The sequence below is a fragment of the Cynocephalus volans genome, chromosome 8, assembly GCF_027409185.1.
Source record: "Cynocephalus volans isolate mCynVol1 chromosome 8, mCynVol1.pri, whole genome shotgun sequence".
In the NCBI taxonomy this organism is placed as follows: Eukaryota; Metazoa; Chordata; class Mammalia; order Dermoptera; family Cynocephalidae; genus Cynocephalus; species Cynocephalus volans.
Window position 1 is genome coordinate 47,772,821 of NC_084467.1, and position 12,293 is coordinate 47,785,113.

The window sequence follows — 12,293 nt, forward strand, 5'->3', positions numbered from 1 at the left end:
CCTTCCCTTCATTGCAATGATAAAGAAATGGGGGCCTAGAAAAGTTAAGTAAATGTTTCCAGTCTCATAGCAACGTAGTAGCAGTACAAGACTAGAACTCATGTCTTTAGGCTCCTCATTTTTCCTGATGATTCACAGAGCTAATGTACAATGGAGAGTTCAGCAGAGGGCATACATAAGGTAGACATTCAATGAATGTGCCAGTCCTCTCTACTAGAATTTTTTCTCAACCGTTTAATTGCAAATCAAAAAATTTCAAAAAACTTTCTGGAACAAACAAATTAAATTAAATAGTTGCTGACCACCTAAATTCTGTCGAGAAGATTGCAACCGCTTTTATCCATCTGCTTTGGTGCAAATGGGTAACCGGAAATGTGGAGAGGCAGGACTTTCTGCAAACTGAGCTTCAGGATTTTCTGATGAGAATCTGAGTTTTGGATTCTTCAGATGAGGACTCCACTCATGCTAAACTGAGATGAGCGATCTACTCAAGTCAACTTCAGTGTGAATCTGTCTTTCCCTTCTCTGAGCCTTGGTTTTCTGGTCTATAAAATGGAGAATCTTTTCCTGGGGCTTACAGTGGAGAGTACATCATTTAATTTATATAAGGAAAGAGGCCAACGGAGCTTAGAAAGAGAGCAGGTGCTTCTCCCTTCTGGCCTGGGAATGTCTCTGCCGCTGTCATTTAACCTCATACACCCAAACCAATGCACAAAAAAACAGGAGATGATACATATTACTTCATTGAAAAGCAAAATCAATTTCAGAAAAACTACCATGCCAAGATTTATAACTGTATTTAAAAGCAACTAGTTGGCAAAGATAGCTGTTCAATGGGAGGTAAGCTCCCACTGGGATTCTGACACCAGATTCTTCTGGTCTTCAAACAAGAGTGGACTTTTGTTTTTTCACCAAGAATTTTTTTTTTTTTTTTTTTTTTTTTTTTTTTTTTTTTTTTAAAAGATGACCGGTAAGGGGATCTTAACCCTTGACTTGGTGTCAGCACCACGCTCAGCCAATGAGCGAACCGGCCATCCGTATATGGGATCCGAACCCGGGGCCTTGGTGTTATCAGCACCGCACTCTACCGAGTGAGCCACGGGCCGGCCCTTTTCACCAAGAATTTAACATTCCAAAAAAAGTATGTGAAACAAGTTAAACTACTCACATACTTCCACTTACATAACACTTGCATAGCACAACAGCTTTTATTTTTTCCAGATACTAGAAGATGAAGCTTGGTATATATTCCTGTGGGAGAGTAAACAGAAAACTATGTCTCTCTTCTTAATATATTAGTGCCCTGTAATCCAGACCATATGATCAATAAACTATATAAAAATTAAATCATACTGACAGTCTTAGGCAAAAAGTGAACTAAGTAGAAACAGTTTTTTTAGGACCGTGGTGTGTACAATATTGAAATCACATGTTGTGTTATTAATTTTTCTTTTGGAAGCCAAATAGAGTTTTCCTGCATAAATATCTCAAGTAAATATTTATCTTAAAACAGTTTTTCCTACTAAAAATTAGACATTTAATTAGTGATATCATAATTTGGCCAGTGCTTAGGAGAGACACTGATCAATCAGTCACTTTGAAAATGACTTTGTTGCCATGGTTTTAATGGCAAAGGCACATACCCCTTAAAACAGGTAGCTATGTGTCTCATAATAAAATACATGGTCCGTTATTGCTTTTTTGAGATAAACAAAATCATTTGTTCAAACATAAGACCAACAGTGAATAAACATAATGAACAGGTAGGTTTAGAATATTAGCTTTGGGGGACATGGGCATTGCTGGGGCAAATGAAGAGCTGAAATGTGCACACGTGCACACACACTCCTTACTTACACCTTTAATGCACAACAGAGTATCTTGGGGTTTCTGTGTCCCTGGCTAAACTCTAACTGATGGGTATGTCTTTTTCCAAATTCATTCACATTTCTTTTCTTTTTCCTTTAATAAGAACACACCATCTCTTGGGACTGCTTTCTGAAATCAGAAGAGTAGAAGGGAAGAGAATGATGAAATTGTACAAAGGCTGTCAAGCACGCTCTAGCTCAACTTTCCGAATCACAGAGTAGAAGGTAGGAGGATACGCCGCACAGGCAGTCTGGAAAGATCTTACCCTATCACCAACAAAAAACTAGGAAGCCCCAGGCAAGTTTACAGCAAACAGCTTCCATGTGTTTAGTGTTTCCTTGTACTCGCCCAGGACCATGGAGGGTCTTTTAAAAATTCAATCGCTTGGTTACAACGCTTTCAGTACTAATCTGTCTCCACTGTGCATGATAATAAGCCAGCTGCCTTCAGGAAGGGAGGCCCCCCAGTGACAATTCCCTTCCATAGCATCTTAATGTTGAATTAATACTGAGAGGTGGGAGTGGGATACTCCACCTCAACTGTAGAGAATTTTCTTTCCTGCCACCGAGTACAGTTTTCCCTTCAGCTGTCTCTCCGTACTTGAAGGTGGTCATTCTGATTTTTTTAACTCTAAGAATCCCATCTTCCACTCTCAAAATTTACTATGAACAGTCAAGAGGCCACTGTTCGGTCACGACACTGTTCTAGAAAGAGTCATGGACACAGGGAAGTTTAACTCCAGCCTGAGACGTCTCTGGTATGCACACTCTGCATGGACACATCCATTTCAAAGGGGACTTAAGTCTCCGTGCAGGAGTTCTATTTTAAGGGAACTGAATTGGGAACACAGATGTTTCTTCAGTTAGCAGAGTTGGCAGAACAGCTCCTGGACCAAATCCGAGTTCCTAATGCAGGAAGGGGCCTTGGAGAGCATCTACTCCATCCCACTCATTCAACTGCTGTGGAAACTGAGGCCAATGAGGCAGTTAGGTGGCACACCCAGCAAGTGGCAGAGTGGCAGTGTTCTGATGACAAGTCTTGTGTGCTTTCCATTACACCATGATTCTCTTAAAAGAAAAAAAATCTACGCTGACTTCAACCCTGGAACTCCTGTAGATTCGTGTCAATAGCTCTCTGCCTCTCCCCACCGAACTGGTATTCTCACCCTCCCACTCCAATTCCTTTAACTCCCACCTCTCTGCTAACTGTAGCTTCCAACTACTTTGGAAAACAGAAGTGGACTATCGCCTCAACTTTCTGGGCGAGCAATTAAATTGGGGCCCCCAGACAAGACTGAGCCTTCCTTTTCCAGTGCCTCAGTGTCCTCGGTGAAATGGGGCTCCTCAGCCCTACTGAACCGAATCAGAGAGAGAGCTAGTTAAAACCGATGCCCGTGAAGCCACCCGGCACACAGTAGGCACTCAAGAAGTGACTGCTGACCGGTGCCCAGCACCAAGCCAGAGCAGAGCACCTTCCAGACTGGAGGGTGTCCAGGAGAGAAGCAAGTGAAAAGGCCAGCTTGCAAGCCTGGCCAGGCGAGGCAGCAAAGGCGGAAGGGTTGGATGTTTACACACAGCCGGGGGAAAGCAGCTCGGCTCCCGGCAGGAGCCGGGCTCTCCCTGCGATCCATTTGACCTGGATGGAGGGCGACAAGCTCTACGCTGGCTCTAGATCAGGGTTCAACCAACTTCCCCTATGCTAAAAGAACGAACCCACATCTTCCGAGAGATTCTGCCCGGGTTTCCAGCTGGAGACGACTTTGCCAACTGCAAACTGGAGCGGGTTTACAGCTGCCCGCGAACGCACGAGCACGCCCGAACACACTCATTTACAGGCCGGGAAGTCGGTGGGATCTGGGAGGGCGGGGGCCTTGGGGCCGGCCTGGGACGCGCGCCGAGGGCCCGAGGGACAGCGGGGCTGGGCTCACCCATGAAGAGGCAGAAGAGGTCGAGGCAGATGAGCAGCGCCCGCCGGCTGCCGCTCTTCCTCGGGCTGTTGTTGAGCGCCGGGCTGCCGCCGTTCTTGCTCTCCGGGACGATCGCCTTGTCGTACTTGTAGTTCTGCATGGCGCTGGCTGCGGCGCGAGCCTCCCGTCCCCGCGAAGACGCCCCAGGACAGCAGCCACACACCCAGACGCCCGGGTCGCCTCCCGGCCGAGGCTGCGGCGGAGAGCGGTGGGTCGGCCCGGACTCGGGGCGCGGCGGCGAGAGTGCAGCCCCGGCTGCCCGCTTCCCACTGCAGATGGTGGTGTTTTCTGTCCCCCCTGCGCGCCTCTGCTTTTCTCTCTCAACCCCAAATGGTTTGAGTCCAAGGGGCAGGGAGCCAAATCCCCAGCAGAAACTTTTGCAGAGCTGGGCTGCTCGGGACGCGCTGGGCGGGCGCGTGTCCGTGTGCGCGAGCGAGCGAGGGGGCAGCGCGGGCGCTGGGCCACCTTCCTCCGCAGCTGGTTACTTAATGAATGGGAGCTGCGCCGAGCCCTGCAACGCCGCAGCGCCTGCCCCAGCTCCGACTTCGCCGCCGCCTCCTCCTGCTGTTGCTGCTGCTGCCGCGGCTGCTGCTGCTGTGATCGCCTAGGTTTGTTTTCTGCACTTTTATTTCACGAGGTCCTTTAAAAAGGGGGGGGGGGGGCGGGGAGGGAGAGAGAGAGAGAGGGACCTCCTTACTTGGCTCGGATGGGATTCCGAAAGCACAGCCCCTTCCTTAAGCTGCCTAAGACGTAGGATAATTAAGGCCACATTTCCCCCCACCCCCTTCAAAAAAAAAAAAAAAAAAATACTAAGAGGAAAAGTTACTCTCAAACCAGAGAATCCGGGAGCCCCTAGCGTTCAGAAACACCAAATTGACACAAAAGGGAAAAAATATAAATAAAAAGAAACATTTTCTTGCCGACCTTGGATCAGGCAAAAGTTGGAGCTATACAGCTAAAATGCATTTCTCCGCCCTTACAAGTTTGAGGCTTTCAAGTTTTTATTTTGACATGAATTGTGTTATCCTGAAAATACAAATTTCAAGGAAACTTTTTTTTTTTTTTTTAAAGATCTTAACACTCAACACCGGGTACTGTGCTAGATTTTGAGGATACTAAGATGAAAAAGACTTCAGGACTCCGGAGCCGGATCCCATGGATTTAAGCCCTGGTTGTACCTCTGTGCCTCAGTTTCCCCATATAACTTTCTCCCAAATAAATTGTGAAGATTTAATTAGTTTAACCCATGTAAGCTCCTAGAACAGTACCCAGTACATAGGAAGTACTCTATAAAGGTTAGCCATTAACTTTATTTCTGATTCTGGGGTGAAATAGTCCCAAATTCTCCAAACCCTCTGCTAGTTCAGCTGGCCTCAAGCATTCCTGTACCACTAATGGAAAATTCCAGGGCAGCTGGAGTGCTCTCTGGCCTGAGTTTCAGGCAATCTAACACTTGTCCTTAGAGGCCATCATATTATTTTAAATTATTTTATGTGTTAATCTTTCTTCCAGATAGAGAATAAACACTTCCGGGGCAAGGAATATCTTCTATAGAACCTTCTATCTTCTATCTTCTATATCTTCAATAGTACCTAGCATGGAGCACCTAGCACAGTGGACGATAGATGGGCATTTCTTCCAAATATCTCTTTTTGTGCATCCAGAAATAGAAATAGTTGTAGCTTTTAAATAAATTGTATGGATCGTGTTCTTTCTTACACTAACTTGTTATGGGGTGCAATAACCCTGTACTAGCCACCAATCAACCATTAGCCTTCTTGAACAGTCCTTTCACACTCCACACCTCTGCTCTCCAGTGCCCTCTGCCTGTAATGCACACCCATCCCCTCTCTTGCTAGCAAAAAGCTTCTCTGGCTTTAGTGTCCTCTGAAATGTCACCTCCTCTCTGAGCCCTTTCTTGACCCCTGTACAGAATTAACTTCACCTTCAACACTTTGTTTATAACACTCTTGTAACACTTATCTCAGTCTGATTTGGTGTTATAGTTAGTAAAAACTTGTCAGCTACATAGATTACCAGCTCCACAACGTCCCCCTAAAGCCTAACACAGGGTTTGGTGTCTGCCAAATTAAACTCAGGTTGGGACTGCTTAACAAGTGGGTCAGGCAAAGAAAGGCAAAATTGCTGTCTTCTGGAAGCAAAGGGTAACTGAATCTCCAAGGCAGGTTTAGAGCTGAAGCATCCAGCTGCCGATCAGACGCAGAACTCTCAATTCAAATAGCAGCAGATAAAAACCACGGTAACTAAGAAAAAAGATTTTTCGGATAGTTTTTCAGTGAGGAACACCTTCTCTTGAAACGTTAAAATAGCAGAAACAACACAAGGCCAATTTCATAATTATTGACATTCTAAAAGGAATTCAGGGTTCCAGTGTCTTCTGCTTAATATTATAATCATCCTTGAAATTCTAAATCACCAAACCATGTTTTTGGAATTCCGATCTAAAAGTAACTGCAAGCTTTCTTGAAACTACAGCCCACTCCGATCATTCCGTCCTTTGGGCCTTAAAAGTCCTTGGGCATCTGTGCCACTCAGATGGCCACTTACATTCCACTGTGCACTACCCTGTCTTATTTCACCTTTCACAAGTGGTCTTAATTATCTCTCAAAGATTGTTAGCTCCATGAGGGAAGAGGCTTTACTTTGATACCTCCAGAAATAGTGGTGAAATCCAAAACCAAAGAAAGAAACAGTGACTAAGTGAATTTTATAATTGTCTCTCTTTATGCTTCTTGCCTGCTTTTCCTTATTGTGAAATGACTTTTATTAATTTAAGAATAAATGTGTTTTTAAAAGCACGTTTACCGTAGTTGAATAGTATCATAACCCAGAAACCTTTGTTGGTCTCTTTAAAGGTTACTGGGGAAGATTGTTAACTTTAGGCAGCACTAGAGTGAACACTAGGAACGTATTTAGCTTTAACGTTCTCTGGATTAAACTCAGCTACTTATTAAGAAGGATAAAAATCTGTTATTCCAAAAGCAGATAAAAGGGAAAAAAAATAGATATTTAAATAAGAGTTTTATATTTCCATTTACAAGGCTTTGTAGGCTATTTTTTTTCATAACTAAAAGTCATAATGTTAATTAATGCATGTATTTCTATGCAAACATGTAATATATTTTTGGATAACTCTTCAAGGGAACAGAACACTAAAAATACTTATTAAAATTGACTTGAAGAAGTCATAAAATATAGTGTCAATATCATCCTTTAAATAACAGGAAATAAAACAGCCTAACCAGGTACATAAATTTGAAGGTCTTTTGGCTTTAAACTCTAAAGTTGAACAATCTTACCAGCAAATAAAACGCAGTGGAACAGATTTGATAGTTTAGAATGGTGTCATTTCAAAGTAATTAAGTTATTAAAATTCCTGGTAAACATAGCTTACCAAAATTCACACATTAAAATGACATCCAGTTCACTAAACTAGTTTGTATAAAAACTATAACATCAGCAGGGATAAATGCCTTTTTAAGATTAACTTATTATGTGTGACAACAACAGCACATCATTCTTAAATAACTGATACCTCCCAAGAGATTTAAATGGCCTTCATTTCTAAGATCTCTTGTTACCTCATAATTTTCTTTCTCTCTCTTTTTAACCCCTAACATTTAATAGTTAATCATTTTTGTTTTTTTGAAAAGGTATGAATTAGCTCTGGAAATATTTAAGGGAAAAATAGCTGAGTTCCTTTACGTAAAAGACAATATGTCAGAACTCAAATTTCTTAAGCCATTGAAATTAACTCAAGAAGACACTCATCCAGGTTTCAAAAGCATTATGTTCCACCTCTGGTTTTTACTAAACAAAAAATTGCTGGCTTGCTGCTGTGAATGTTGAAATTGTCGTCATGAGTGCATTCACAGGACTGAGTAGAGGCATCCACAGGAATGCTCCTGAGAAAAGGCAGGAAGGAGCAGGGGATTTGAGGTCAGAAAATCTTGGATCTGCTGTTTGACCTGAGGCAAGCTGAGTAACCTCTCTGAACCTCAGTTTCCTCAACTTTTAAATGGGGCTACATTTTTCTCTGGTTCTGAGGAGGACTAAAAAAGTATAAAATGAAATAATACATTTGAAAATACATGGTACACCATAGGCAGTCAATAAAAATTAGTTGCATGTTAATATTTTAAATGAACACTTCACTTACACAATGCATTTAATTTAAATACAGGTATTCTAAAAGCATTTATCAAGTACCAACTCTGAATATACCATTTAGTTTTATTCATTATTCCCTAAATGCAGTAACACCTCTGGCCTCTGTACTCCTAGCTATCTTTTTTAAACATGTAATGTCTTGAGGTTTCTGAAGATAGTAAAGTCCAAGATGCTTATTTTTTTAGACAATATACTTAGTTACACATTGTTTTCTTCAGAATTATGAAATCCAAGAAAAGCCATTTGCTTAAACTAATAATCTTATACAAGTGAGATTACAGTACTTTGATTTTAAAAGCACTTTCACATCCATTATCTTATTTTATCCTCACAGCTAACTGAAGTAGGTGGGGTTGATATCATTAGTCCCATTTTACAGATGAGAAAACTGAGGCAAGCTCATTTACCTGCACAGAACTGGTTTTCCCCTTATGTAAAACGGAAATTATTCTAACATTAGCTCATACAGTGTAAGGTTTATAATGCTATATTCCGTTTATACCCTTTACAGTTTATAATGTCATTTATATTCGCTGATCTCATTTCCAAGTAGGTGAGGCAGAGATTATCCTTCTTTTAGAAATAAGGAAACTGAATCTTAGAAAGAAAAGAGATTTGTTTAAGGTTGGAGGTGAGGAGATTTGTGAAGAACCACGAGAATCCAGGTCTCTTAATTTCTAAACCAAGATTCTTTTCTTCACCACAAGGTCTTTCAATGAAATTTTCAGAAATTTCTGCTTCTCAGTGGTTTCACAGAGTAACAGAGAGACTGCTGAATCAGCCTCCTGTCTTAAGGGACAAAGGAGAAGTTTTATTTTGCTTTGTCATTTCTTACAGGCTTGGAAGAGAACATTGTTGCACCTTGTGTCTCTGAAGCAGGAGATTTGGGTTCATAATTTTTGTCCAGCAGTTTTTTGTTATAAAAAGGAAGATTTAAGAACACAAAACAGTAGTGTTACTGTAAAGCAGCCTTGGATTCATGTCAGTATTTTTACCTTTCTACAAATTAGAGCAGTTAAAAACTAACCTTATGATAATTCAAACAGTTAATGTCGTTCATTAAAAAAAAGAAAATCTAGAATAGGTGAAGGAAATCGCAAATAAAGATGTCCTAGAAAATTTGTCTACAAAACTAGAACGTGGCCGATAACTCAAAAGGAGACCGATGCTGCCACCTTGTGTCCGTCTAGAAAAATACCATGACTCCCGAAGAGCAAAAATTGTAGTAATTGGGGGATGGGGAATGGTTGAAATGGGAATTCAGAACTTTTGTATCATACATAAAATAACAATCATTAGATTTTGATGATCCAGATATTGGTCATTCATTCAATAGATATTTATTGAGCATCTTCTACGTACCAAACACTCTTTTAGGAGCTAGGGATACAGATACAGCAGTGAACAAAACAGACAAAAATTCCTGTCCTCATTGAGCCTTTGGGCTTCCAATTATTTTATATGTATTTACTCATTTAATATTCTAAACAACCCTATGAGGAAGATTTTCCCACTTTACAGATGAGATTACTGGGGTGCATGGAGGTTAAGGAAGTGTTTGAAGATTACACAGCTGCTAAGTGATGGAGCCTGGATCTGAACTCAGGAAGTCTGATACAGGAGCCACCAAGATTTTAATCATTAATCTATCATGAATAAGCTTTGTCCTCTATCTAAGGTACACAGGAGAGAGATTAGTGATTTCTGAAGTGGTACTTTTAGCTGTGTGTGTCTGGGAGGAAAGAGTGAAAGGTTTTGTGTGTGTGTGTGTGTGTGTGTGTGTGTGTATCCACATACACAATTGTGTATGTTTGTTCACTGAATTCCTATGTATACATATTCTATATACATATTCACTGTATACATATGTATATATTTATTCACTGTATATGTATGTATATTTATTCATTCATTTAATTTCTCATCAAATTTTCGTGAGTACCTTGTCTATGCTAGGACTCATTTTAGTTACTAGAGATAATCAAACTACAGCTTATGATATCTTTCTTCAAAGAACGTCTTTAATAGGAGAAAAACAAGTAAACAAATACTTGCAATATTATCATGACACATATTTTATTATAAAGGTTTAACTGTTTTCTTTAAAAATACTATAGTCTCCTTCAGACACAAACCAAATAATGTGCCTGCCATGGTACATAAAAAGGTTTCAAAAATCAGTTGTTGAATGAATGACTAGAGGAGAATTTAAGTTCAAAATAATGGTATCGGGGAAAGCTTCACAAAGCAGATAAGTCATAGATGCACCATAAAGTTGAAAAAGGTATATAATAACTTGAGTACACAGGAAAAATAGTATAAAACCTCTACTTTACACTATACACAAAACTTAATCCCTGATGAATCACAGACATAAACATGAATGATAAAATAAAGCTGCCAGAATAAAACGAATGAGAATATATTTATGACCTTGGGATAGGCAAACATTTATTATATAGGAATAAAAAGCTTTAATGACAATAGAACAGACTGATAAGTTGGAATTCATTACAATTTTGAATTTGTATATCTAAAATATACCAAAACTTGCTAAACTGTAGACTGAATTAAATTGAGCCTGCCATATGTATTTATACATCCTATGAGCTAAGAATAGTTTTTATATTGTTACATGGTGAAAACAATAAAAAGAAGAATATTTATGATATGTGAAATGTATATGAAATTCAAATTTCAGTGTCCACATATAAAGTTTTATTGGAAAACCACCATGCATATTCATTTAGTGTACTGTCTGTAGCTGTTTTTGGACTACATTGGCATAGCTGAGTAGTTAGTTACTTGAGTAATTGCAACAGCAACGACATGGTCTGCAAAGCCTAAAGTGTTTACTATTTTTTTTTTTAATGGAAAAAGTTTGTTGACCTCTAAAACACACAGTTAAGAGAGTAAAAAAGAAAGACAAGCCACAGACTGGGACAGTACATACATTTGCAGGGAGGACTTATATCAGGAATATATGAAGAACATCTACAAATCAATAAGAAAAAGACAGACAACAACATTTTTTTAAAAGGAAGGAGGCAAAATTTCCTTAAACAGGAAACTCACAAAAGAGGATATACAAATGGCCAATGAGTGTATGACAAAGTGTTCAATATCATTAGTCATTAGGGAAATGCAAATTAAAACCACAATAAACCCACCAGAGTGGCTAAAATTAAAAAGCTTGACAATATTAAGTGGTGAGGATATGAACCAACTGGAGTGAAAACTGGTGTAGCTACTTATTTTGGAAAATTATTGGGCAATATCTACTAAAACCAAACATATGCCTATCTTAAGTACTAATGATTTTACTCCTGTGGATATTCCCAACAAAAATAAAGGCATATGTTCACCAAAAAAACTTGTACGAGAAGGTTCCAGCAGCTTTATTTATGATAGCCTCACAATGGAAACAACACAAATGAGAATGAGTAAATAAATTATACTCTGTGGTACAGTGGAACACTATATAGTAGTGTAAAAGAATGAACTATACTACGCAGAAGAGCTTGGACAAATCTCTCAGACATAAGGTAGAAAAAAATTTACACAAGAGTGTATACTATATTTGTTTATTAGAAGTTCAAAAACAGGTAACTAATCTAGGACAATAGAACTCAGAATAGTGGTCACCTTTGGGGAGTGGGATATTTACTGGGAAGCATGAGAAAGCCTTATAGGTGCTTGATTTGGGTGATGGTTCCACAGGTGTACACATGGAACGTAAAAATTAGTAGTGTGAGATTAATATGTGAATATAAAGGTTTTGCACCTCTTGCACAGATGTTATACTGCAACAAAGACATAAGGTATAAAAAAATGAGGAAAAAAGATGAGGAATGTGAGAAAGTCCATAACAAGGGCAAAGGGGAACTAAAAAACCTTTATTGAGTGTAGTGGATTGAATGGTAGCTCCCAAAGATATGTTCATGTCCTAGTGTCCAGAAGCTGTGAATGTGACCTTATTTGGAAAAAGAGTCTTTGTGGATGTAGTCAAATTAAGGATCTTCACTCCCCTGGATTACCCAGGTGGTCCCCAAATCTATTGACAAGTGTCCTCATAAGGGACAGAAGAGAAAGACATGGTCACACAGAAGACCATGGGAAGACAGAGGCAGAGATTGGGGTGATACAGCCAGAAATACTGAGGCCACCACCAGAAGCTGGAAGAGGCAAGGAAAGGGTCCTCCCTAAAAACCCCTGAAGGAATGTGGCCCTGCCAGATTTTGAACTTCTGGCCTCCAGAACTGTGAGA

At 40.0% G+C, this 12,293-nt stretch overlaps 1 protein-coding gene across 1 annotated transcript in view; it reads right to left on the reverse strand.

The window, feature by feature from the left end:
* PLPP3 (phospholipid phosphatase 3) overlaps nt 1-4,433 on the reverse strand; it is an 80,575-nt gene extending 76,142 nt beyond the window's left edge. Inside the window, exon 1 of the mRNA XM_063104522.1 lies at nt 3,797-4,433. Coding sequence (XP_062960592.1) covers nt 3,797-3,935 — 139 coding nt within the window. The 5' untranslated portion in view covers nt 3,936-4,433. The remainder of the gene's footprint in view (nt 1-3,796) is intronic.
* Nucleotides 4,434-12,293: the final 7,860 nt, after the last annotated feature.